Here is a 23,229-nt window from a genome sequence, read left to right on the forward strand (position 1 = left end):
TACAACACATCCACGCTACAATGTTGTGATGCTTGCTTATTTTCATTTTTTCTGAACATTTTTAGAAATACATTGAAAATGTATGAAATTGTGTGACTATATAATGACATTCCCAAAATAAGGTTAAAATAGGGATGCTTATTATTATTAATAATTATTATTGCAAGTGTAAAATCGCCCAAAGCTCACTGCCACACTGTAGACATTAGGGCTGACCTGAATATCAGCCAGAGTTGATTAAAGGTCTCTCGGTTGAATGGAGTCCAGTGCAGATGAAAGCATGCCTGAGTTGGGTACTATAGGCTTGAGGTGCGTTATTGTCTACCGTAGGTAGCTATAGTTCTGTTGCCCTTGGCAACTGTAGTTCAGATGAGCATTCTCAAACACCAGCATGAATTTGTATGATCGGAACTCTTGACCTGTGGAAGTATCATTCCATATTATATCTTGTCTTATCAGAGTCCCATAAATCTGTGGGTTTCTGTCTTCCCTGTAACAAAAGCATATTGTTTCAGGCTATTTTCAGCTGGCCCACACCTTTCTATATCTTTTTGACAAAATGTTGTTATGATTTGCTCAATCCACTTTTCTGCCTTTTTTTGGCCACGTCAAAGAAATTGCATTTCCATACATGCGAATGGAATGGTTATGGGACTACAGTGTTGACAAACAACCCCTTCAGCCAATTAGCGTAAACGAAATAATAAAACAATATACAGTACAATATAATGTCATCTAAAGGCTCATTGTGTGTATTGCGTATAGCTTCCTTTTTTTGCAATATAGCTGCAAATATAGCTGCTTGCATTTTTACAAACACACAAAGCTATAGGCACAGGCGCCCCTCAAAAAAGAGAAGAAAAAAAGGAAAACAATCACAAAAAACCAAAGACTTGTTACCATTGTGGTCCATTAACTATGGACCACAACTAAACCCCTTGATGTTATGTGAGAACAACTGGGTATGGGGCGGCGGTGGCTCAGGGGTAGAGTGGCCGGATGGTAACCGCAAGGTTGCCAGTTTGAACACGGGCTCCCACAGAGTCAGTGTCGAAGTGTCCTTGAGCAAGACACTGAACCCCTAATTGCTCCCGATGTGCAAGGCACCTTGCATGGTTTCCGCCGCCATCGGTGTATGAATATGGGTGAATGTAATGCACAATCTATGTAAAGCGCCTTGGATAAAGGTGCTATATAAATGCACCATTTACCATTTACCCTGAAAAGCATGCAATCCTGTGTGGCTGGCTAGACGTGGATTCACATACCACAGCTCACTTGAGTGCAGTTCATAGTGCTCATTATTTTATGGTGGAACCATTAATAAGAATGCTTCTTGTTTGGTAATGCTACACTTCTACTTCTAAAGATGCTTAAACACCGGGAGCGTGACAAATTAACAATTTGAAAATGCTTTGTTGAAAATTTCACATCAAACTATGGATTTGGTATTGCCTTCAATTATTTGCTGTGATCTGTGTTCGGTGTGGATGAAATCAAGCAGAAGTTAAAAATGTATGCTAATTATGCATTAGTCGAGAAAGTAAAAAGTCTAAATAAACGCATAAACATCGGTGATGAATGAAGGTATACATCAAAAAGTGTTTTAAGTTCTGGTCTTTCTTTCCTCTCCTGCAGACTAACTATAAATGCAGAATGTCCTATGCGACTGATGAACTTTCCAATGGATGGCCATGCCTGCCCGCTGAAGTTTGGGAGCTGTAGGTTTTCAATTTTCTTTCATATAATTTATATATTTATATTCTTTATCGAGTCCAGATATGCTGTCACTATTGATGTCTGACTTAATAATAAGTTGGGATGGTATACGATGGCTACACACACACACACACACACACACACACACACACACACACACACACACACACACACACACACACAACTACATATAACATAATGGAACTTCATGCAATCATCTTGTGCATTTCAGCGTTCCTGTGGCCTATATCCTATAAAAAACTAGCCCAATTTAATCTTCGGTAAATGTGGGCAATCCATCATTTCACAGGAGCACACACTTCTTTTCATAATATGGAACAAATCTCTCTGCTCTCTCTCTGTGTCGTGCTCATCCCGTGGCTGTCTTCGCCAGATGCTTATCCCATGAGTGAGATCGTGTACACATGGAAGAAAGGCCCCCTGTCTTCAGTGGAAGTGCCGCAGGAATCCTCCAGCCTGCTGCAGTACGACCTCATTGGCCAGACGGTGTCAAGTGAGAGGTTGAAATCCAACACGGGTGAGTGTGGGCCTTCCTATACCATGTCGTTCTCAAAGTGGGGTCCACCGGTGCCCTAAAACAATGCCTTGACAACATTGTCAAAGGTTTGAGAATTATTGTGAAAATGTTCTCTGGCACAACATCTTTTCGGTTGGCTGTGAAGAATGAAGATGTTTGAGGACCACTGTTAAACACTAGAGTCTGTTTTGTGTTGTGTGTGTGTGTTTTGTGTTGTGTGTGTGCGTGCGTGCATGCAGGGCTGTGTGATGCGTAGTGCAGTAGGACTGCAGTAGTGCTTGTAGTTAGTGCATGTTGTGCATGTTGCTTCTGCTTGCTACTCTGCTTTCAGCTACTGCCGCCGGCTAGTCCTCCTCGCGGGGGGTGAAAAGAGGAGCTGAGTTGCGTAAGTCTCCTCCTGCCGGTACACAGCCTCTCCACCGCCAAGACTTCTGCAGTGCCTCCCCGTGGCCACACACGGTAACTGGGTACCTTGCGGTCCCAGGCCAAACTGTAGAGGATCTCGGAGCAACAGTGGGCCCCAGAGGCAAGGCGTGCAGGCCCACCGGTGTGTGGACACGCCCTGGCGCCTGCCAACCACTGTCCCAGCTATGGGCAAATAGCATGGGCAGGTGGGGCTCATAGCCGTGGAAGGCAAGGCAACCCATCTAAGAGAAGGACACTCTGAATTAAAACCAGGACTGCGAGGAGTTGCGCCCCACAGTCCTTAATTAGCATTGTAAAGCCAACCATGAAGTACAAAGTCATCCCAAATCCTATACTTCCAGCAGCGGGAGTCTGCAGGAACATCGCAGCGGACGGTGGTGTTGGTCCTCCTCCCGGAGGACATCATGACGATAGGACCTTAAACCCGCGAGGGAGGGCCCTGTCCGATCACAGCACCCCGTCCAATGCACTCTTGCGTTGTCGGAGACCATTTCTTATGGGAACCTTCAACGCATGTACAGTAAGAGAAGATGCTAGACTGGTGGAGCTAGCACACTGTGCTGAGGAAAGGGGAGTGGAGATCCTGGGGATTCAGGAACACAGGAGAGTGCACACTGAAGACCGGATCGTGTACCGCAGAGTGGAGAGATGCACGTTCATCACTTCATCCGCGTGGCGAAACGAGGCCCAGGCTGCAACAGGGGGCGTAGGGCTACTGCTGGGTTCTCGGGCGCGTAAGGCTCTCCGTCGGGCGTACCATCACACCGACAGGATCCTTATCGCAGAGTTCTCAGGCAACCCAGTAACAACAGTCATAGTTGTGTACTCGCCCACCAACGTGGCACCACCTGAGGAGGTGGAGAAGTTCTACGAGGACCTTTCAACAGCGGTTCAAGACGTCCCAGCGCACAACTTTCTGGCAATCCTGGGGGACTTCAACGCAAGGCTCGGACCAGAGGACGCGCCCTTCCCATATCATGACTCTACCAACCGCAATGGTGCACACCTTGCCTCCCTCCTCATGGAACACCAGCTACTGGCAGCGAACACCATATTCAGGAAGAGATCAGGCAAGAGATGGACGTTCCAAGACCGAGCCTCAGGTATGCTACGACAACTGGATTATATACTTGTGAGGCAAAAGTGGAGGAATTCCATCCTGAATGCTGAGTCATACAGCACGTTCAGCTCTGTGGGCTCTGACCACCGCGTGGTCTCCATGAGGGTGCGACTGAGCCTCAGGGTCCCCAAGCCAAGCCCTAAAATCCGCTATGACTGGAAGGCATTCTCAACAGACCCTGGCCTGCAAGCCAGGTACACAGAGGAGGTCACAAGGCGCTTTCAGCTGCTGGATGAGGGTGAGGAGCCCAACAATGAATACAGGCGCTTCGTTGTCGCAAATGAGGAGGCAACCAGGCTGTGTGTGCCCGTTCTGGTTAAATCCAGAACCACCCTGTCCAGGCACCCGGAGGTCGTGGTGGCACGAGGAAGGGTGGAGGAAGCACGGCTTGGCTTTGTGCGAGAGCCAACTGCGGAGACACGTGGGCGTTTGAATGAAGCCAAACAGCTTCTATTCAGAACCTACGATAACATCAAAGGGGAGGAACTCATGGAGAGGGTGCATAGAGTCCAGGAAGCGCAAGGTGAGAGGCAGTACGGTGAGGCCTGGAAGGTCATTAACGAAATGACTGGACGGAAGAGGACCAAGGAGGGACAGGTGGAGGGGCTCAGCCCTGAGGAAAGGGTGAACACCTGGTTCAACCATTTCCAAAGGTTGCTGGGAACAACAGTTGAGGGAGTGGAGGAAGACATACCACTATTACTCCAGAACCTTGACATCAATGATGGCCCCTTCACGGTCAGTGAGTTAGCCAGGGCGAAAGCCACACTGAGAGTGGGCAAGAGTGCTGGGCCGGACGGCATACCTCCAGAAGTGGTAAAGAACTGCGGCTTTGACAACGTCATCCTACAGTTTTGTAACCTCGCCTTGCTAAACAACAAGCAGCCTGACATTTGGTCTCTGTCCAACATCATCCCTGTGCCTAAGGCTGGGGACCTCTCGAAGCCAGACAACTACCGAGGCATCAGCCTGACATGCATCTCCGCAAAGGTCTACAACCGTATGATCCTGAACCGGATAAGGCATGCCATCGACCCTCATCTGAGGGAGAACCAAAACGGTTTTCGAGAAGGGAGAACTACCGTGGCCCAGATCTTGGCCCTAAGGAGAATCATTGAGGAGGTCAAAAGGAACAACCTGACTGCCGTGTTGTGTTTTATCGACTTCAAAAAAGCATTTGACTCAATACACAGGGGAACGATGATGAAGATCCTTAAGGCCTACGGTGTCCCTCCCAACTTACTCCGGGCAATAGAAACCATGTACGCAGGAACAAGGGCCAAGGTGTTGACTCCAGATGGCAACAGTGAGGAGTTTAACATCGTGGCTGGAGTACTGCAAGGAGACACCCTAGCCCCCTTCCTCTTCGTCATAGTCCTGGACTACGCGTTGAGGAAGGCCATCAATGGACGAGAGCAGGACCTTGGCCTCACCATAACACCAAGGAGGTCGAGGCGACACCCAACAGTAGTCCTGACAGACTTGGACTACGCGGACGACATCAGCCTGCTCTCTGACCACGTGGAACAAGCGCAGGAGCTCCTGACCAGAGTGGAGTCAGAATGTGCCAAGGTTGGCCTCCGGCTGAATGCCAAGAAAACTCAAGTTATCACTTATAACATCCCATCAGAGCATCCACCTCTAACAACAACAGAAGGCACTGCTTTGAAGGAAGTCAATGACTTCAAGTACCTGGGCTCATGGGTCAACTCCACCGAACAAGACCTGAAAGTGAGGAAGGCCCTTGCATGGAGGGCCCTAAACGGCATGGCCAGCGTATGGAACTCCAACCTCCCCCGTCAAACCAGACTAAGCTTCTTCTACGCAACGGTAGAGTCCGTTCTCCTATATGGCAGTGAATGCTGGACCTTGAAGCCAACCCTGCAGAAGTCTCTCGATGGTTGCTACACCAGAATGTTGCGGGCAGTACTCAACATCAATAAGAGCACACATGTTACAAACACAACTCTGTATGATGGAATGCCAAGGGTGACCCAGAAAATAGCAGCCAGGAGAATGAGACTAGCAGGACACTGCCAAAGACACCAAGAGCTGCCAGCCAGTAAACTAGTGCTGTGGGAACCAACACACGGGCACCGGTCACGAGGACGTCCAACGCTAACATACGTGGATGTACTCAAGAACGACGCAGGAGCACAAAGTACCAACGAACTGGTCAGATGTATGGAGAACCGGGAAGACTGGAAACGACGATGGAGGGCTCGTCTGAGGACGACCTAGAGAGTCTGTGGGCGCTGGGGGCGTGTTCCCTCCTGCGCGTCATCAGTGCCCATACCCGAGGCGGGGTTGGCGAAAGAGCCTTTCTGTGTGGAGTTTGCATGTTCTCCCCGTAAACCCTAGGGTAGGTACCCTCACAAAAACATGCAGCAATCCTGGTCTCTAAAACTACCTCCCCCTGGCCAGCCGGGGTGCCTGATGGAGGGGAAAGGAACTGGTTGGAATAACGTGTTCCTTCCATGTGCTACGTCTGGCCCAAGGACTATTAAAAGAGGACAGGAAGCGAAGACCCAACGGTGGACTCCATGTTGCTCCCTGGAAGGAAAGAAACATGCGCAATGGGCTATATGCAGCCAGTCCTTGGTCCGTCCGGGGAAACTCTCCCCTGTCAGGTGAAAAGAAGCAGCATGGACTCCTCATGCATAGAAGGAAGCATGAGGTCAGTCCGCTGCCCCCCCCCCCCCCCCCCAGGTTGGCAGAGGAAGTGTTGCGCCCAGGATTACATTAGATAATTGACACTGGGTGAAGAAACGGGTTACAAAATCGTGGGATAAAAATTAAGAAAAAAAAAGTAATAAAACACCCTAGAGTCAAACACACTCCAGCTGTATTTGGCAGCCGGTCTTTCGCAGTCCTTAGGCTTTAACCACAGCCATGCACTTATGTAATAATGTATTATAGGCTTTATGCATACGCATAAGGCATGGGGGTAGCCCGATTCTTTCAATTTCTCAACACGTTTGATGTGTACAATTGGATTTATGTATAAGGTAAACCTTGCATGCGTGAATATAATACAAGGCATTGCTTCTCATTTTCCCAATGCCTTTTAATCCTATACTAAGCATTGTCGGCACTTGATGCCAGCATTGCGCGTATGCATATATTATAAAGGCCACAGCCTTGCACACTGTACAAAATATGCTGTACATTTCACATCTTCATCAACATTGAATGAAGAAGAAAAAGGGATACAACTGATTGTGCATACATAGATTCATGTTTTCCGGCAGTATAGGCTATTGAACTCGTTATATTTTGTACAATATGTCACCCAGAATAATCTTTGGCTCAAGCTGAATCTTTCTGTGTGATCAATGGTTGTTCTGATAAGCCTCACCATTCACATTGTTTGATGGGACGACGTCTGTGACATGACTGCAGGCACGGCAGAAAACCAGTGTGCATCATTCACCTGACGTTATGATGACAGCATTCTGTAACATGTAATCTACATAGATAGATCTTCATTCAAAGCAAAGGCAAAGGGGCGGGGCCAAAGCACTCTCACTCACTCTCACACAGACACACACACACACACACACACACACACACACACACACACACACACACACACACACACACACACACACACACACACACACACACACACACACACAGAGGCATTGCACATTTCATTATGATGTAACTGAGCCAGTATGTGTGATTAAATGCTGTCTGTTCGACCCTCTGTGCCAGGTGAATATGTCATCATGACCGTACACTTCCACCTGCAAAGGAAGATGGGCTTCTTCCTCATTCAGACCTACATACCCTGCATCATGACCGTCATCCTGGCGCAAGTCTCCTTCTGGATCAATAAGGAATCTGTCCCGGCACGCACCGTGTTCGGTAGGCCTCACTTTTAACCCTATATATTTGGTTGACCCTCTGGGCTCCATTTCAGTTCTCTGTCTATATTAAATAATCCCACAATGTGTCGCAAACGTTGACACATTGTGAGCTTGTTGACATTTTCCACACAATATGGATGCTGGGGTTTAAAGATGGAGTGCTGTGATTTTTCTGTCTTGTATGTGTCTATGGAGTTAACATTACTCTATAGACCCCCATGGTGTAGTTAGAATATTGAAATGTGTCTTTTGGTTTCTCAAAAGGCCCAATCGAGGCCCAGGTCAAAAGGCCCAATGGGAATGACAGTGATGGTGACATCACAATATCATCCCCTCCCCTAACCCCTGCCCCTTTATCATACAACAACAGCTATGGGTGTGGCTTCAGTTCAGGTGGATCACCACCCATCACCACCCACCAGGCAAAACAAGCATACTTAATGGGACTGGTGTGTGTGGCCACAAAACATATTTTTAACACTTTCTGTACACTTACATTTTTTAATCTTTCTCCTGATATAATCATAGTAGGTAGGGTGGTCATGTTTTAGGGGGAAAAATCACGGCACTCCATCACTAAGTGGTTAACACCTTCAAGTCCAGTAATTTAATTGTACAAGGCATGTTTAAAGGTATATTCAGTGATTTCACTTAATTCAAATATAACTTATTTTTTTGTTTTGTTGTGATAATCCTCCCTACTATAGAGTGTGCTGACCATATAAGGAGTTCCTCCCTTTCCCCAGTTAACCCCTGGCGTCAAAAAACCTTAGGTTTGGTACTAATTAGTCATAATACTGGTGCTCAGATACACAGGCATACACATACACAGGCATACACACGGACATTGCTGGTTGTAGGAGTGGTTGCACCACTCAAAAAGAACACAGCTCGTTACCTTTCCAGAATAAATAGAGCAAGCTGGATGCATACTAGCAATGTGAGCATTGCCTGCATTGCCTGATCCACTATGGCCTAGCAATGATGCCGGTGTGTAGGATTTTCGGTTTTGGGTGAAATCAGCTCTCAGCTATTCCTGTAAGAAATACTAGGAGGGGATGGGGAGGGACGCCTCGCCCCGAGGCTTGAGGCTTCCCCTCCCCATCTCCTCCCTTTACTGGGCAGGGCTTTTCTTCCCTCTCCCCTACTGGGTGGGCTTTTTCTTTTCTTTTACATGAGTTGGGCGTGTTATAATCTAGTATAGGCTCTGGAAAAGCATTCCAGCAGCCAGCTTGTAGCATATGGCTTGTTAGGCAATACTTTGTTTTGGTGGATAAAGTAAAGTTTGCCTTGGTCCGACATGCGTTGCGTCGTGCTTGCATTTAGAGCTAGGTTTGGGGTAGGGTTAGTAATACTAATGTCTGACATACAGTACATGTTCACCCATGGCTTTGTGTGGTGCCACTCAAAGTGACTACTGGGTCGGGCTTGCTGGATGCATGGCCCAACCCCTTGTATTTCTTATAGATGAAAACACCCACATGCAGGATTTTCAGGCATGATCCCTCACATAGTTCAAGTTCAGGGAGCTCCCCTGGTTGGTCGAGAGACACATGGGAGAGATGAGTTATCGGAGCATCCAAATGGAGAAGCAATGACAAAGCTGTGTTTTGAATCACTGAGAGCTGGCAGAGTTACGGCTGTTGGTTACGGCAGGGGTTCATAATGTCGGTTTCTGCGACCCCTATGGGGTCCTTGGGGGAGTCCAGGCGGTCCCCAGAAATTAGTTAATATAGCATCAAAATCAGCGTAACCACTTTTACCCTATATATTGACTACCGGTATTTTCAAATAGTAATCTTCAAAAAGGTAGATTTTAAAACTTATTTTTGGGACATTTTAAGAAACCCAAATCTTGCATGGTAGCCAAAATGTGTGTGGCCAAAATAAATACACCTCAATTTGGGGGAATGTTTGAGAACCACTGGCTTACTGCACACATTATGAACAGGTTTGTCTCAAAGTGTATGAGCAACGACGTCTATAAACAGAAGCAAACACAGAGCGAATGCCGGACATGCTGGGAGGAATTGTTTGAAGAATCTCTTCTTCTTGTTCTTAATCTGCCAAAAGACGACTTCTATGGCCGAACAACTGGCTGTTAAAGATAACTTTAGCTGTAATATTCTGTTCTTGATAAAGGCTCGCAAGTAAAGTGGGAATTTACTGAATAATGATAAAGTGCTTTCTATCGAATAGAATCGATAGAATACTTTGTTGTTTATTAAAATGTTCACAGAAAGAGCTTTTGCAGGGTCTCCGTAGGGGTGAGCAATTACTATGCTGTCTACTATTCTTGTATTTTTTAAAAAATATCACATTTTCCTCCTGACATAGTAGACAACAAATCATGGCGTCACCACAGCAACAGCAAGAAAATACTTCCAGGTGGGAGGATAACGCCGGCAGCGTCGCAATATCCACCAAACCTCATTTTTTTGGAAGAACAGATCTACACTTATAAAATATATATATATCATTTTGTTCTATACGTTATCCGCAGGTTGACAAACTAGAACAAGCTATTGCACATTATATTATACATAATAATATATCCACCCGGAAATAATGCTACCACCCACCCGTATACGCATTCACTCTGATCTGGCCTATAGAGGTCAGCACCAAGATGTTAAAAGCTCTTGAGTTTAAATGCCAAGATTTCACAGGTATATTAATTTATTTATTTTCTCCCCAAGTGTACAAATAATAAATCTGGATTTACTGACTCACCACCCACAGCTTTGCGTACTGTAGCGAGGCGCGCATCAGACAAAGCTCTCCTCCATTTTGTCGCTCTCATGGGCAGAAACCTTCTATCTCCATATTTTGTTTCCTTTTCTTGTTTTACTTATAACTGTCTTGTGCAGAAGTTGTAAAAATTTGCAGATCTGCAAGCTCACAATGATATGGTTGAAAATGGTTAAGTCTGTGTAGTTTTTACATATATATTAACATAAAAGGTTCCAGCTGACAGCAACAGTTTATTGCTCAGTGATTATTTTGTTGGGGGGCAGAGGCCCTTACCATGTACCTGGCAAAGGATTGAATGAATGGCACACACAATGTGACATCCCAGCAGAACAAAGAAGTACAGGAGCATAGTCACATTATTACTTCTTGCTTATACTTCCTTCATCTCTATATTCGTCCTCCACTGCAGTGAATTAATTGGGAATACATGTGCCTTTCTGAAATTGGTCATGCCAGGGCAAGGGAGGCGGGGGGAGGGGAGAGGATGTTTACTTGGCCTGCCTCCGAACACTTGCAGGTTCCGCTTGCTCACATTACACCACGCTACACTTGACACCAAGCTCTAGCCTCGGGTGCCAAGAGAGAGTGAGAGAGGAGACGAGGCCGGGAGTGGGAGAGGGAAAGAGACAGAACGCGACTGAGGGAAGTTAGAGACTGAGAGACAGAGAGAGAGGGGGGGGGAGACGAAACAGCGGTAGAGGAGATGGAGAAAGAGATGGAAGAGAATAGAGGCACACAGAGAACACTGAGGAACAGAAAAAGAGGGTGAAGGAGAGCAGGGCAAACAAGAGAGAAAGAGAAAGAGAAGAGAAAGAGAAGGAGGAGACGGACAGAAAGAGACACAAGTGTCCATATACAGTATGTCCTTTTCCGTACCCCGATTCCAATTTTTCCTCTAGAACTTTCAACAAATAGGAGACAGCAGGGTCACTCTGCTGGCCTTTGTAGAGTCTAGCCTCACATCAGTGCACGGAGGGCTGCCAGTGCAGCGGGAAGCGCCCACACTCCTTCAGAAGATTGTAGCCAATCATCATTTGCCGAAGTTGAGGCCCCCATGTGGACCGCACATCTGTGTCAACTCATTAACCTCACCCTCCTGCTGGTGTTCATTTCACACCATGTTGGGGATCAAATATTAAAGTACACATTCCGTGGACTGGCTGGTGCCGCGCAGGAACGTGGGGTCAACTTGTTAGAGCACTGGACCCTTTAAGAGTGGCTGTGTTAATGGTGTGCGGCCACGAACTAATGAAAAACCATCGTGAACCAACATGAACTTTATCGTCATGCTTCAGAGAGCTCTGGCTGTGAGATGATAAATGGCTTCTGTGTTTTAATGGTTTACTGCTGAAATGACAAGAAGTCATATGGAATCCAGAAAGCCAGCAGCTGCATATGTCTCACTAATGCTCTGGCTGATGGATGTACAGTACATAACAGAAGAGAAGAGAAGAGAAGAGAAGAGAAGAGAAGAGGTTGAGAAGAGAAGAGAAGAGAAGAGAAGAGAAGAGAAGAGGTTTAGATATTAGCAGTAATGCTAGCAAGAAGTGTGATAACTCGGACTAACAGTCACATACGTAATGATCACTATGAACAATCCAATTGTGATACAGTAGGAGACTACATCACATCAGAATTAAATAAACGTAGTGTTGTCCCGATCGGATATAGGGTGATCGGAAATCGGCTCCGATCACATGGTTTTCAAAAGATCGGAATCAATCGGGGAGAAAAGATCGGATTTTTAATTGTCTAATATAAATCTCAAAGAAAGATGTATAAGCAATGAGATTTTGTAAAATCTGTTGTGTTTATGCTTGTCGTTTTCCTTCTGGTACCAGTCAGAGATCATCAAACAAAGACTATAGTAACACTCGCACTCAAAACAAAGAAAATGCAACCCACACTATGCATGATGGCATAGGTGTCTGTAGTACTCTCTCTGAAGGAGAGAGATACTCTTTAAGAGTTTTAACTAAGTTATATTATAAGCTGTATAAGCTGTTTCACTCTAATTAACCAATACATCATTATTTTTGCTATGATTCCATGCTTTCATAGAAAGAAAAAAAAAATACACAATGACAGTCATTCTAATAAAAGTATAGTGACATTTTGCATTTCAATAAAAGGCAACACAACAGACTACATTAGAGTGATATAAATTAGGATATTTGCTATTGTGATATGGCATAAGTGTAATCTAAAAATATAAAGATCGGATCGGGAAACATCGGTATGTCTTAAAATCAAATGATCGTAATCTTATCGGGAGCAAAAAATGTGGTCGTAAAAAGAAAAACTTTCAGAGTTACATACCCATAAGGGTTCATTTGGTTCCTAATTATCATTTAGCTATGGGGACCCCCTGGAACTCCATCAAGGACCCCTGGGGTCCCCGCTTTGGGAACCACTGTTGTAGACGATCGATTGATTTTATTCTAAATGATTCACTTTTTAGTTTTTATACATAAATGTTGTACAGGAGGAGCCTGACAAAAAACAAAGCGACAAGGCTTAAATTAATCTATGTCTTCAGAAGAGGATTTGATCATAATTGTTTTCAATAGTCTTTGCAACACACTATAGAAGTCATCGCAGAAGTGATGAATTAGCTTAGCATCAATTATTTCCCCTAGGCAGATTATCGCCTGTGAAGGACTGTCAAGGATCAACGTCAGAATGTTTGCCAACTATTGTTGGTGGTCGGTCGATTACATCGCTCTATCACCCAGGCCTAATCCTGATGATGTAACCATGCCAATGATGAATACAACAACATCCAGCCAAGCAATCCCTTTCCAATTCAGTGATGCTCTCTTTTCTTTATAAAGCTTTCTGAAAGGTTCACAAGGGGAAAGAGTTTCAAAGCAAACTTAAATGGAATACCCTGCTGATGGTGTCCTTGACAGCATCATTGTGAAATATCTGTAATTCTTGCCTTCCGTCAAAAATCTGCTTAAGCCGAAGTAGAATGACTTTGGAGTTTATGAGAAAGCTACTGAATTACAATAACAAGAGTACCTGAAATGTGTTATTTCACACCCCCGGAGAGAAGAAAAACAGGGGCAAGTGAGTGAGAGGTGAGGCCAGGGGAACAGAAGGAGACAAACGTTGGTGGAGAAACAATAAGAGAGGTACTGTAAGATAACGCTAGCATGTTGGAGAAAATCTGATAAAGTTATACGAAGCGCGGGAATGTAGGCAGGAGAGTGGAGGGAGGAAGGAAACGAGGGCATGGCAGAGGAGAAAAAAGACGAGAGAGGGAAAATAGCTGTATAGTGGCACTCCGGCCCGACATGGTACATTAAGCCATTGTTGTGCAGCGCATTGTCAACAACCTCTCTTAAGAGCTCAAAGTCCCCTGAGCACAAGACTCACACAGTCTTAATTGATAGTGGCCTAATTTGTACCTTTTCTTGCTTCTCTGCTTATAAAAGCACACACATGCCCCTGAGTACTACTTTTCTATCCCGTCTTTATACTTCAAACCCCATGTCCCCCCCCCCATCCCTCCAGCACTCCCTCTTTATCTCTGTCTTCTTCTCTCACAATACTTCTGCCTCCTAACCTGACATGCCCCACACCCCCCATGTCTCTCCTGCCCAACGCCATTTAACTCAAGCTGGTTTAAGATGGTACGCTTCGGTCTGGGGTGCATGGTGTGGAGTAGGGGGGGGGGGGGGGGGGGGGGTTAAATGCTGTGTTGTTACAGACAGTAGCTCTGGCAACCAAAGCTGCCCGCCTGCCATTATCAGTTGCATTAAAAACTCCATCATTCCCTTTCTGCTAATGAACTGTACACTGCTACAACGGCGTATATTTGCCTTTCAATGGGCCTCTTTTCCCTACTTGCTTTAGCTTGATGGAAGTGTATCGGAATATATGTGCTGATAATGGCCCATTAAGTAGGATGTTCACTGTTGATGAGTCATTATCTGACCTCATCTACTTGAATGAAGATGGAATCCAGGAAGAGCATGTTTTTTGTGTCAGTGATACAGTCATCCCTATCCCATGAGAAAATTAACTATGGATATTTAGTACATTCAAAAGGGCCGAGTTTGCATGTTCTCCCCGTGTCCCCTAGGGTAGGTACTCACAAAAACATGCAGTAGTCCTGGTCTCCATCTATACTGCCTCCTCCTGGCCTGATGGAGGGGAAAGGAACTGGTTGGAATAACGTGTTCCATCAACATCCTACATGGTGTGGTGGTGACGAATGACAATCTGACAAAACGACAAATGACAAAACGACAAATGACAAAACGATCTTTGACGAGAAACTATTAGTGTAAACATGGTTATCAAACTCATGTCTTTAGTAAATAATTGTTTCAATTTGGGGACAGTAAAACCTTACGCTCATTCAGTGTGCCAATCAATCTTTTTGGTTTCAGGGTAAGCCAATCAGAGACAGAGTTGGGCGGATCTTGCGTTAGGGTAACCACACACACACAAATACTTGCCGAACGCGCGCACACAAAACGCCGGCAGCACGCCCACCACCACACACTGTACAATGGCAAATGCAGGTGACAGCGGAAGCTTTTCAGCTTGGAAATAAACATTTTGAATATGTGCAGATAACGGATGCTAAAGATATTGAGGTAAAATCACATTGTGTGGAGGACAGAAAGCATTGTCCACATAGCGATAAAGAGCAATGTCAATCCAAGTGAGTAGATTCAGAATCTGATTTTATATCAAAATCAGAATACTTTATTGATTAATGGGACTTGACTAGCCTCGGATACCCAGACGTTTTTATTTCCAGGGAGAGAAAGTCTGGGGCTGAGTCCACTTCAATTTGGCATACAGTCCACTTCAATTCAGCATACAGTTGCACAGCTCACTCTCTGCTGATTTCTGATCGTCTGCACCTTTGTTAAATTGACGCACACACAAACACACTCCTCTCTCTCTCTCTGTCGCTCTAATTAATTAGTCTCCTATCCAGCAGCTCAGCTGCGCCTTTTCTCTCCCGGCGGATCCTGCCGGGAGTTGCCTATGCCATAAACAGCATAGGTGAGTTACAGTCTAGGACTTGACTTGATTGCTTCTAGTTTGCCAATACTGTATATGAACTGCATCGATAGACAGCTGGTTGATGTCAAAATGATGTCTAAAATGTGAAAAGATGGTTTCTTCAGCGTGAGTGTGTGCAGGACTGAACTGGGACAAAAATTTGGCCCGGTCATTTTCGCGTTAATTTGGCCCAGACCAGCCCACCACAACCAGCACGCAGATAGCAGAAACTCTACCGCTTAATGATACAAACCAACAGACACAACCCTTTGTAGAGTGTTTATTTGTCACTCACTGATCAGGTAGGCTACAGTGAAATTATCATGATGGCACTGGCAGAATGGCAGCACGCCCGGACCTTTTCCTGGTGGCCTGCCGCCTATTGGCCTGCCTGCCTGTCCAACATTTTTTAATGATGGCGGGCGGCCCCCTACGGTCGCGGCCCGCCGGGAATATGCCCGGTACGTCCTGTGGCCAGTCCAGCCCTGAGTGCGTGTATATACCTGGCACGATAGTCTGAATTGGAATCTGGGCACCTTCATGCTTTCCAGAGGATGAAGCCTGCTGCTTTTGGTGACTCCAAGTAGTCCATTGGACTCACCATTGGACCAGAATGTTCATTTTGTGCACAAGATATCTCAAAGCCCAATGATTAGATTACCATGAAACTCGCTGAGCCCATTAACGAGTGAACCTATGACCCCTATAGATATCTCAGAATCACATACTGTACGGTATAGTCTGCCGTTTTTAGTCCCACTAGGAATGACAATGTAATTTGTTTAAAAATACAGTGGGGCTTTTAACCCTCGTTTTGATCAGTCCAAAACACTTTGGGTGTGAGGAGAAGCACAGCTTCTAAAGGACTGCTATAGCTTTTATAGGTTCTTCCTGTTGTTTCCTTGGAGTAGATGTGAAATGGCACGGCTGTTATCCTTATGGTCCGATTAGTATGCGTATGCCCCGGACAAAGGACAAAAGGAGGAGTGAAAATGCTACTGTACGTGGCCTGACACTCTTATCTACTGAACATGGCATGGAACAGAAGCTAAGCTGTAAGCTGCCAACATGGCAAATCCACGCTTCTAGAGACTGGCTATCACCATGGATAGATTTTGTTGGGTTAAATGTGTTGTCCTGTAAGTGTGGAGTGTTTTTGTCAGTATTAACAGCTTTGTGGGTCATAGGATTAAATTGGTGCATTACATACAGTACGTCCACGTCCATCCATGATTGCATAAGCAGCCAGTCACGCAATTTACTTTAAAGTGTCATACAGTAGAATTAATATAGTCTACTATACGGCATGCGTAGTCACATGAAAATTTACATTTTGATTAACGGTTTAATTTATTTGTCTGCGGACTTCCATGTGAAAAGAGTTTGTGCCATGAGGAACCCCCCACGCAAGACTTAAATTATTTTTGAGGGCCCTCCTATGCCCAGCTTTGTGTGTCTGTCTGAGTGTGTAGGCTACCACAGAAATGATTTGATTGGCGGAGCATGGAATGTGATGTACGATGATGCATTATGATACGCGCCCCTCACTTAGATATATATATATTTTTTCAAATAGTCCAATGTTGCAAAATGTTAGCTAGCTAATCTAGAGACACGCAATGTGTGTCACGTGTGTGTCAAAGTGGAACCCAAATGCAGGCAACACATGCAGGCAGAGTAAGGTCAACAAATGCAATAGCGACCAAACAAAGGATAAGGCTTACATCAAAGTCAGGCAGGCAGATGTCAAAACCATGAAAGCAGTCCAAAGGGGCAGGCAGAAATAACAAAGTCCAAAAACAGGCAGAAGGTCGAATAACTAAAGTCAAAGAACTCTAGGAAATAAACACGGAGCTCAGAAATACACACAAGAAACATATAGGTTATAGTCTAGCAAGGAATGAGGCATAATGAGTCCAGTTCTATAGTTGGTGGCTATAGCCGATGTATAGGGTTAAAGTGGTTACATAGATTGTTATGCTTATTAGCATATTTGTTGTTGTTTTTTTTTTTTTTTGGGGGGGGGGGGGGGGGGGACGACGACTCCCTGGAACCCCCTCGACCCCACTTTAAGAACCACTGATTTGGATAATCCATTAAATTCTACTTAAACAATGTGTGCAGGAAATGTATTTGACTGCAGACTACACTTCACAGGCCACTATTACTTTAGTATGGGACAGCTAGGCAACTGGTCAACTGTCAACTGGTGTTCAGAAAGATGACCTGAGCTGGTATCTGAAAGGTCACAGGTTTGATTTCACCCATCTAAGACACAGAGCCTATACTATCTACTCTGTTATCATCCTCACCGGAGACTATATTTGCCTTCACTGTGTCCCCCATGCACACTGCAGTGAAAAAAGAAAGAAAGGAAAGATTTAGAACTAATCTAAATGATTGATTTCTTGAGTTCTGTTTTATTGCTTACTGAATGCCTTATATATTTTTTAAATAGTGTAAATAGCCAATCTAAATCATTCCATTTTTTGTACATTCCATTAATCCCGGCCGAATCCGCCATTCCTTTGCGGGGTAAAACAGCACATAGCTTTCACCATTGGAGTTACGGAACGTACACTGACTATAACTGTACGTTACATTTTATGGTTTTATTTCGCCATAGCGCAACACATGGTGAAGTATTGTAGTGCAGGTAATTGCAACAACCACAGATCCTGTGAAAATTTTAAATTGGTCCGCTAAATATTAAAAACTTTCCGTGATTCTGCCAATATCATATTATTTTAACCACACATCAAGGTTTTTTTTTGGTTTTTTCACGTGACATTGATTCCCTTACTCTATTGGCTCAGATGACGTATGTTGTGTAGGCAGAAGAAACTTGTGCCACACTTGCTTACTTTTTGTACATCTGGATATACATGAGCGTCCTTCATTTTCTGGATTTGGATAACCAATTTATGTCATTCATTAATATTTTAACAGCACCATCGTATACATTGCCCCATTAATAGTTGCACGATTTGAGTAGATGCTGTATATCTTGAGTTCCTTTATTTCCCGGAGATCCAGACTTTTAACAAGCGCGTCAAATTGAAGACATGATAAACTGAACGTTTACCCCTTTGGCAAAGCAAGATGTTTCAATTAACGTTTGAATTATGGACGAGATCTCAATATGCGCTGTGCTTTACAGGGGAACTACAAATCTGTTTTCCCATTTTGTATGTTTTGATATGCAGTGAGCCCTGCAGAAAATGAACGTCAGCTTATTATTCTTTCGGGGGGGGGGGGAAGTGAACCGTCCTATTCATTTTTTAATGGAAACCAGTGAGGCTGAGGGCGTAGCTATAAGACCGGGGCATTGGAAGTGATGAAGCATTTCTACTGGAACACTAAAAATGGAAGATGATACATTAGTTTTGTGTTCTTCTCTTCTTCTGATTGGATAAAGTTGGTATCCCAACCCTGAAAATGTATTATCTGTTCGCTAGAAAGCTGGATCCCCTGTTACTGAACAAACACTAGCAAGCACTGTGCAAAAAGCATGGAATACGGATGTGTATATTACAGGAAACTCCCGTTAAACTTTCCAACAAACTCCGGTAAACTCCCGAATTGTACCACCACACCTGTATATTACGTATATTAACTGTATATGCCCGCTAAACTTGAGGTTTACGGGCAAAATACAGTGCCCATAATTGCGTGTGTCTTGGACGCCACACACATCTTATAATGGTTGTGTGATGAAAATAATATAAGTCATGTTATTACATTGTGGTTTAGCAATAAGCATACAACCTGCATCAGCAAAACCACATACCGTCAAAGAAAGATGTAACATCGAAAATACAAATTTTGCCAGACAGGGGGAAAGTAGATCAAAGACCATATTAGCAAAAAAAAAAACCCTCAATGTATTACTTTAAGGGAACTGACATGTTCAGTTCTGTGGAGATTCTAAGGTTGCAATTTCCATTTAAATGATAAAATAGCTGACATGGTGTCATCTGCAGAGAAGGCATGATCATCTTTGATATATTGGGTTCAAGATCACCATTTGAGAGAGAATGTAATGCCTGAATAGTAACCATTCACCCCGAAGCACTTCCCTCGCATGCAACTATCTCTCTTTGAGTGTGTGTGTGTGTGTGTGTGTGTGTGTGTGTGTGTGTGTGTGTGTGTGTGTGTGTGTGTGCGCGCATGCGAGAGAGAGAGATACAGTATTATACAACACACACACACACACACACACACACACACACACACACACACACACACACACACACACACACACACAATTATATGGTAGATACTAGATCAGGTATTTTCACTGAATGTTCGCCTATTATGTTAGCCAATCCGGTCTGCTCAAAGGAATCAAATATGACACAATATGACGTAATTGGAGGAATAAAGCCGCTCACCGTTCCAAACAAGCTAGCTGGAAAAACTAAGCTAAACATGACGAGTTAGCTTTGAAAGCCTCTTATCAAGTTACATGGAAGGCTTTCTCAAAAGAAAAGAAAACGTTTCATATGACCTATATGATACCAGCGGTTCCCAAACCTTTTTGACCATCATGCACCCCCTGTTACCTCCTGGCCTAGCTGACACACACCCCCACATGGAAATATAAATTGCATAAGCTATATAGAGAACTATATGTTTCCTATTTATCCACATATGCACATATGAACCTGAATATGGCATATATATATGCAGCATAGGCTGCATATACTTGCAATGTAGTGGGGGCTGGGGGGGTCCCTGCTTCATCTCTGTGTCTATTCTGGGTTCCTTGGCCTGAAAAACTGTGACAAACCCTGGTCTAAATGATTCATAGTTAGTTAGTTAGTTACCAGATGGACCCTTTGGACACTACAGTGACATTTTACAGTATGTGGCCGCCGCCTAATGCATATCAAAGTGGGGTCCTTGAACTTAACCCAGTAAAATGGCGAAAGCATCTGTGTCATTTTAGATTTCATTACATCATTTGGCTATTCCAAAATGGCAGATCTACAAGATCATAGCACAACACGTTGTGCCGTGCTATGAGCTTGTAGATCTGCTATTTTAGATTTTTTTCCCCCCCAAATGTGTGCAAGTATTTGAATATATATATTTTAAAGCGAACATTTTTAACTCCGATCTTTGCCTCTGAGGGTCTCTGGCACAAAATATTTTGATATGGGGTCGGTGGTCAAATTTATTTATTATTTATATGGTCTTTATTATTTGTCTCCCGAGGAAGAAATTTGTCTTAGACAAAGGGCTTTATTATTTGTCTCCCGAGGAAGAAATTTGTCTTAGACAAAGGGCCTGCATGCAAGCGTAGCCCTTATGTCCATGTCGCCACAGTGCAGCGCCAAAATACATCTTTCTTGCATCAAAGAAAAAGATAAAGAAGGGGTGGCGGGGGCTTGGGCCAGGCACAAAAAAGCTCTCTTCCTACGCAAACCATCGAAAGGGATGAGCTGCGCGGGGGGAGGAAAAAAAGATAACCTAGCTGCAGGGGACAGACAGCGAGGGAGAGAGAAAGGGTAGAAGGCGGCTGTGTGCGACCGCCCTCTTCAACCGCCCTCTTCAAGAGGCAAGCCAAGCATAGAAGAGGCAAGGGAAGAGTTAGGGTTCCGAACCTCATGTAACGCTATAGCAGTGTTGATTTCGTCGACTAAAATGTTCGTCGACCACCTTTTTCCACCGATGAACTAAATGGAAACTAAATAAAAAAACAACACAATGCGTCGCAGCGCAACGCATTGTGAGCATAATCAGCTATTTTCAGCAAGTGTAAATAAAAAAAACCAGTCATTACGACGGCATCAATGCCGCCAAAATACATTTTAGCCTTATGATATTGATTCAGTCGACTAAAGCTAGACTAACACTGAAACATTCCAGGTGACTATAAAATGTGACTGCCAAAAAACAACACTGAACGCCATAGAGTACAGTATATGGGTTGGAAGCTCCGACCTGGTCTAACGCTACGGCATGGCCACCTCTTTAACGACCTCGTTAACGACCTCTTTAACGACCTCGTCTAACGCTACGGCATGGCCACGTCTTTCTCTGCAGGCATCACCACCGTGCTGACCATGACCACGCTCAGCATCAGCGCCCGCCACTCGCTGCCCAAGGTCTCCTACGCCACGGCCATGGACTGGTTCATCGCCGTCTGCTTCGCCTTCGTCTTCTCCGCGCTCATCGAGTTCGCCGCCGTCAACTACTTCTCCACGCTGCAGGCCAACCGGGAGCTCCGGAAGGTGGCGGCCCAGAAGGCCGCGCAGGAGGCCGCCGCCGCCGCGGGGACAGCCGCCGCGGGGTTCGACTCGGAGGTGTCCTCGGTGAGTGGACTGTTACAATTCACCCTCCTGTCAGCCTCCTGATTGGTCCCTGACTGACAAACCATGAGCAGGGTCTTTCTGGCTTGTTCTTCCCCCGGTTCCGTTGAATTTGCTAAAACGTGACTTTTGGAAAATACTAAAAAACAAACATGATAATTGCCCAGTCACCTTGCTGCACTTGTGATGTTCCTCTTTTTACTGACACCACGTTTAAAATAAGAATTGAATGGACAGAATATCAATACGAAGCAACTGAAAAACATGTGATTTCAAAGGTAGTGGATGGAGAGAAATTATTTTTGTCCAACCACGAAACGGCAACCAATGGGTGCGAAGAGGGGCACAATCACGGGCGGGACTTGACAAAGGGGGAATTCACAAGTAAGAATAACGGACGCTCTTTTCCAGTGTGACACTATAGAATGTGCAACGTAAGCATAAGCGCCATGAACATTTGTGACCGCTTCTGACCGAGGCTAAGTCATTGAAATTTATTTTCATGTCAGATGAAAGCAGGGAATCATAGCTTCAAATTGACATATTGGTTGTTCAGTTTGACCCACCAGTTTTGGAGATATGGCTTATAGAGTAGGCTAATGTCTCGCAGAAAACAGTGAGTTTACAAAACAGGCTTGAAAGGTTCACTTCTGTGGGCTCTAACTTTATACCTAGCTACATGTTTAAGCATTTATTTCATATTTACAGGTTGATTTCAGCTCTGACATTTATTTCAGACATGCTCTAGTATGTGAAGAGTCTGCCTGGCAGCCTGTGCTATTAACTCATTTTTGATTTAAAAAAGAAAACAGTTTTTCTCCTCTCCTGAATAGTTAGTCTTGCCGTAAAGTGAAAATGTTAACAAACATGCTTGATGACATACAGTATACACATCGTCAATGCTGCCGCAAACATCTGCTATTCTTAGCAATGCGTTAGAATAGAGCACCACGGCTCCCGCCATTCAACTGATATTGAATATTTATTTGAATGCATGTGGATACAAAATATTGTTGGGTTCATGTTGGAATATGGCTTCGTTTCAACCTCTCTCTCTCTCTCTCTCTCTCTCTCTTGCTGGCGTATGATATCAGTCACAATGCCATGCTCCTGTGCTTTCATGTATGCCTCATACAGTGTAGGTGAGAACGTGAATATCATACCAACATCATAATTGGATCCTGTGTGTGAATCTAACTTACCTCGCTGTCTTATGCCTATATAACCTGGACAGAAAATGAAGTCAAGTCACTGCTATATTAAACACACGCGCGCACGTGCTCGCGCACACGTACGCACACACACGGACGGACACACACACACACACACACACACACACACACAGAGAATGAAACACGTTCTCATTCTGACTCAACCTCTCTACTGTACCTTCAAACGCTGCACACGCACACACAAGCACATGCATGCACCCATGCACGCGCGTGCACACACACA

At 44.7% G+C, this 23,229-nt stretch overlaps 1 protein-coding gene across 1 annotated transcript in view; it reads left to right on the plus strand.

Moving 5' to 3' along the window:
• The window catches only part of gabra6b (gamma-aminobutyric acid type A receptor subunit alpha6b), a gene marked incomplete at both ends in the record, with an annotated part of 32,313 nt that overhangs the window by 2,810 nt on the left and 6,274 nt on the right, over positions 1 to 23,229 (plus strand). The window contains 4 exons of the mRNA XM_080781036.1: positions 1,639 to 1,721; positions 2,114 to 2,257; positions 7,521 to 7,673; positions 21,509 to 21,777. Of these exons, the coding sequence (XP_080637162.1) occupies positions 1,639 to 1,721; positions 2,114 to 2,257; positions 7,521 to 7,673; positions 21,509 to 21,777 (649 nt within the window). The remainder of the gene's footprint in view (positions 1 to 1,638; positions 1,722 to 2,113; positions 2,258 to 7,520; positions 7,674 to 21,508; positions 21,778 to 23,229) is intronic.

The sequence above is a fragment of the Protomyctophum bolini genome (assembly GCF_963924005.1).
Source record: "Protomyctophum bolini genome assembly, chromosome: 13".
NCBI lineage: Eukaryota > Metazoa > Chordata > Actinopteri > Myctophiformes > Myctophidae > Protomyctophum > Protomyctophum bolini.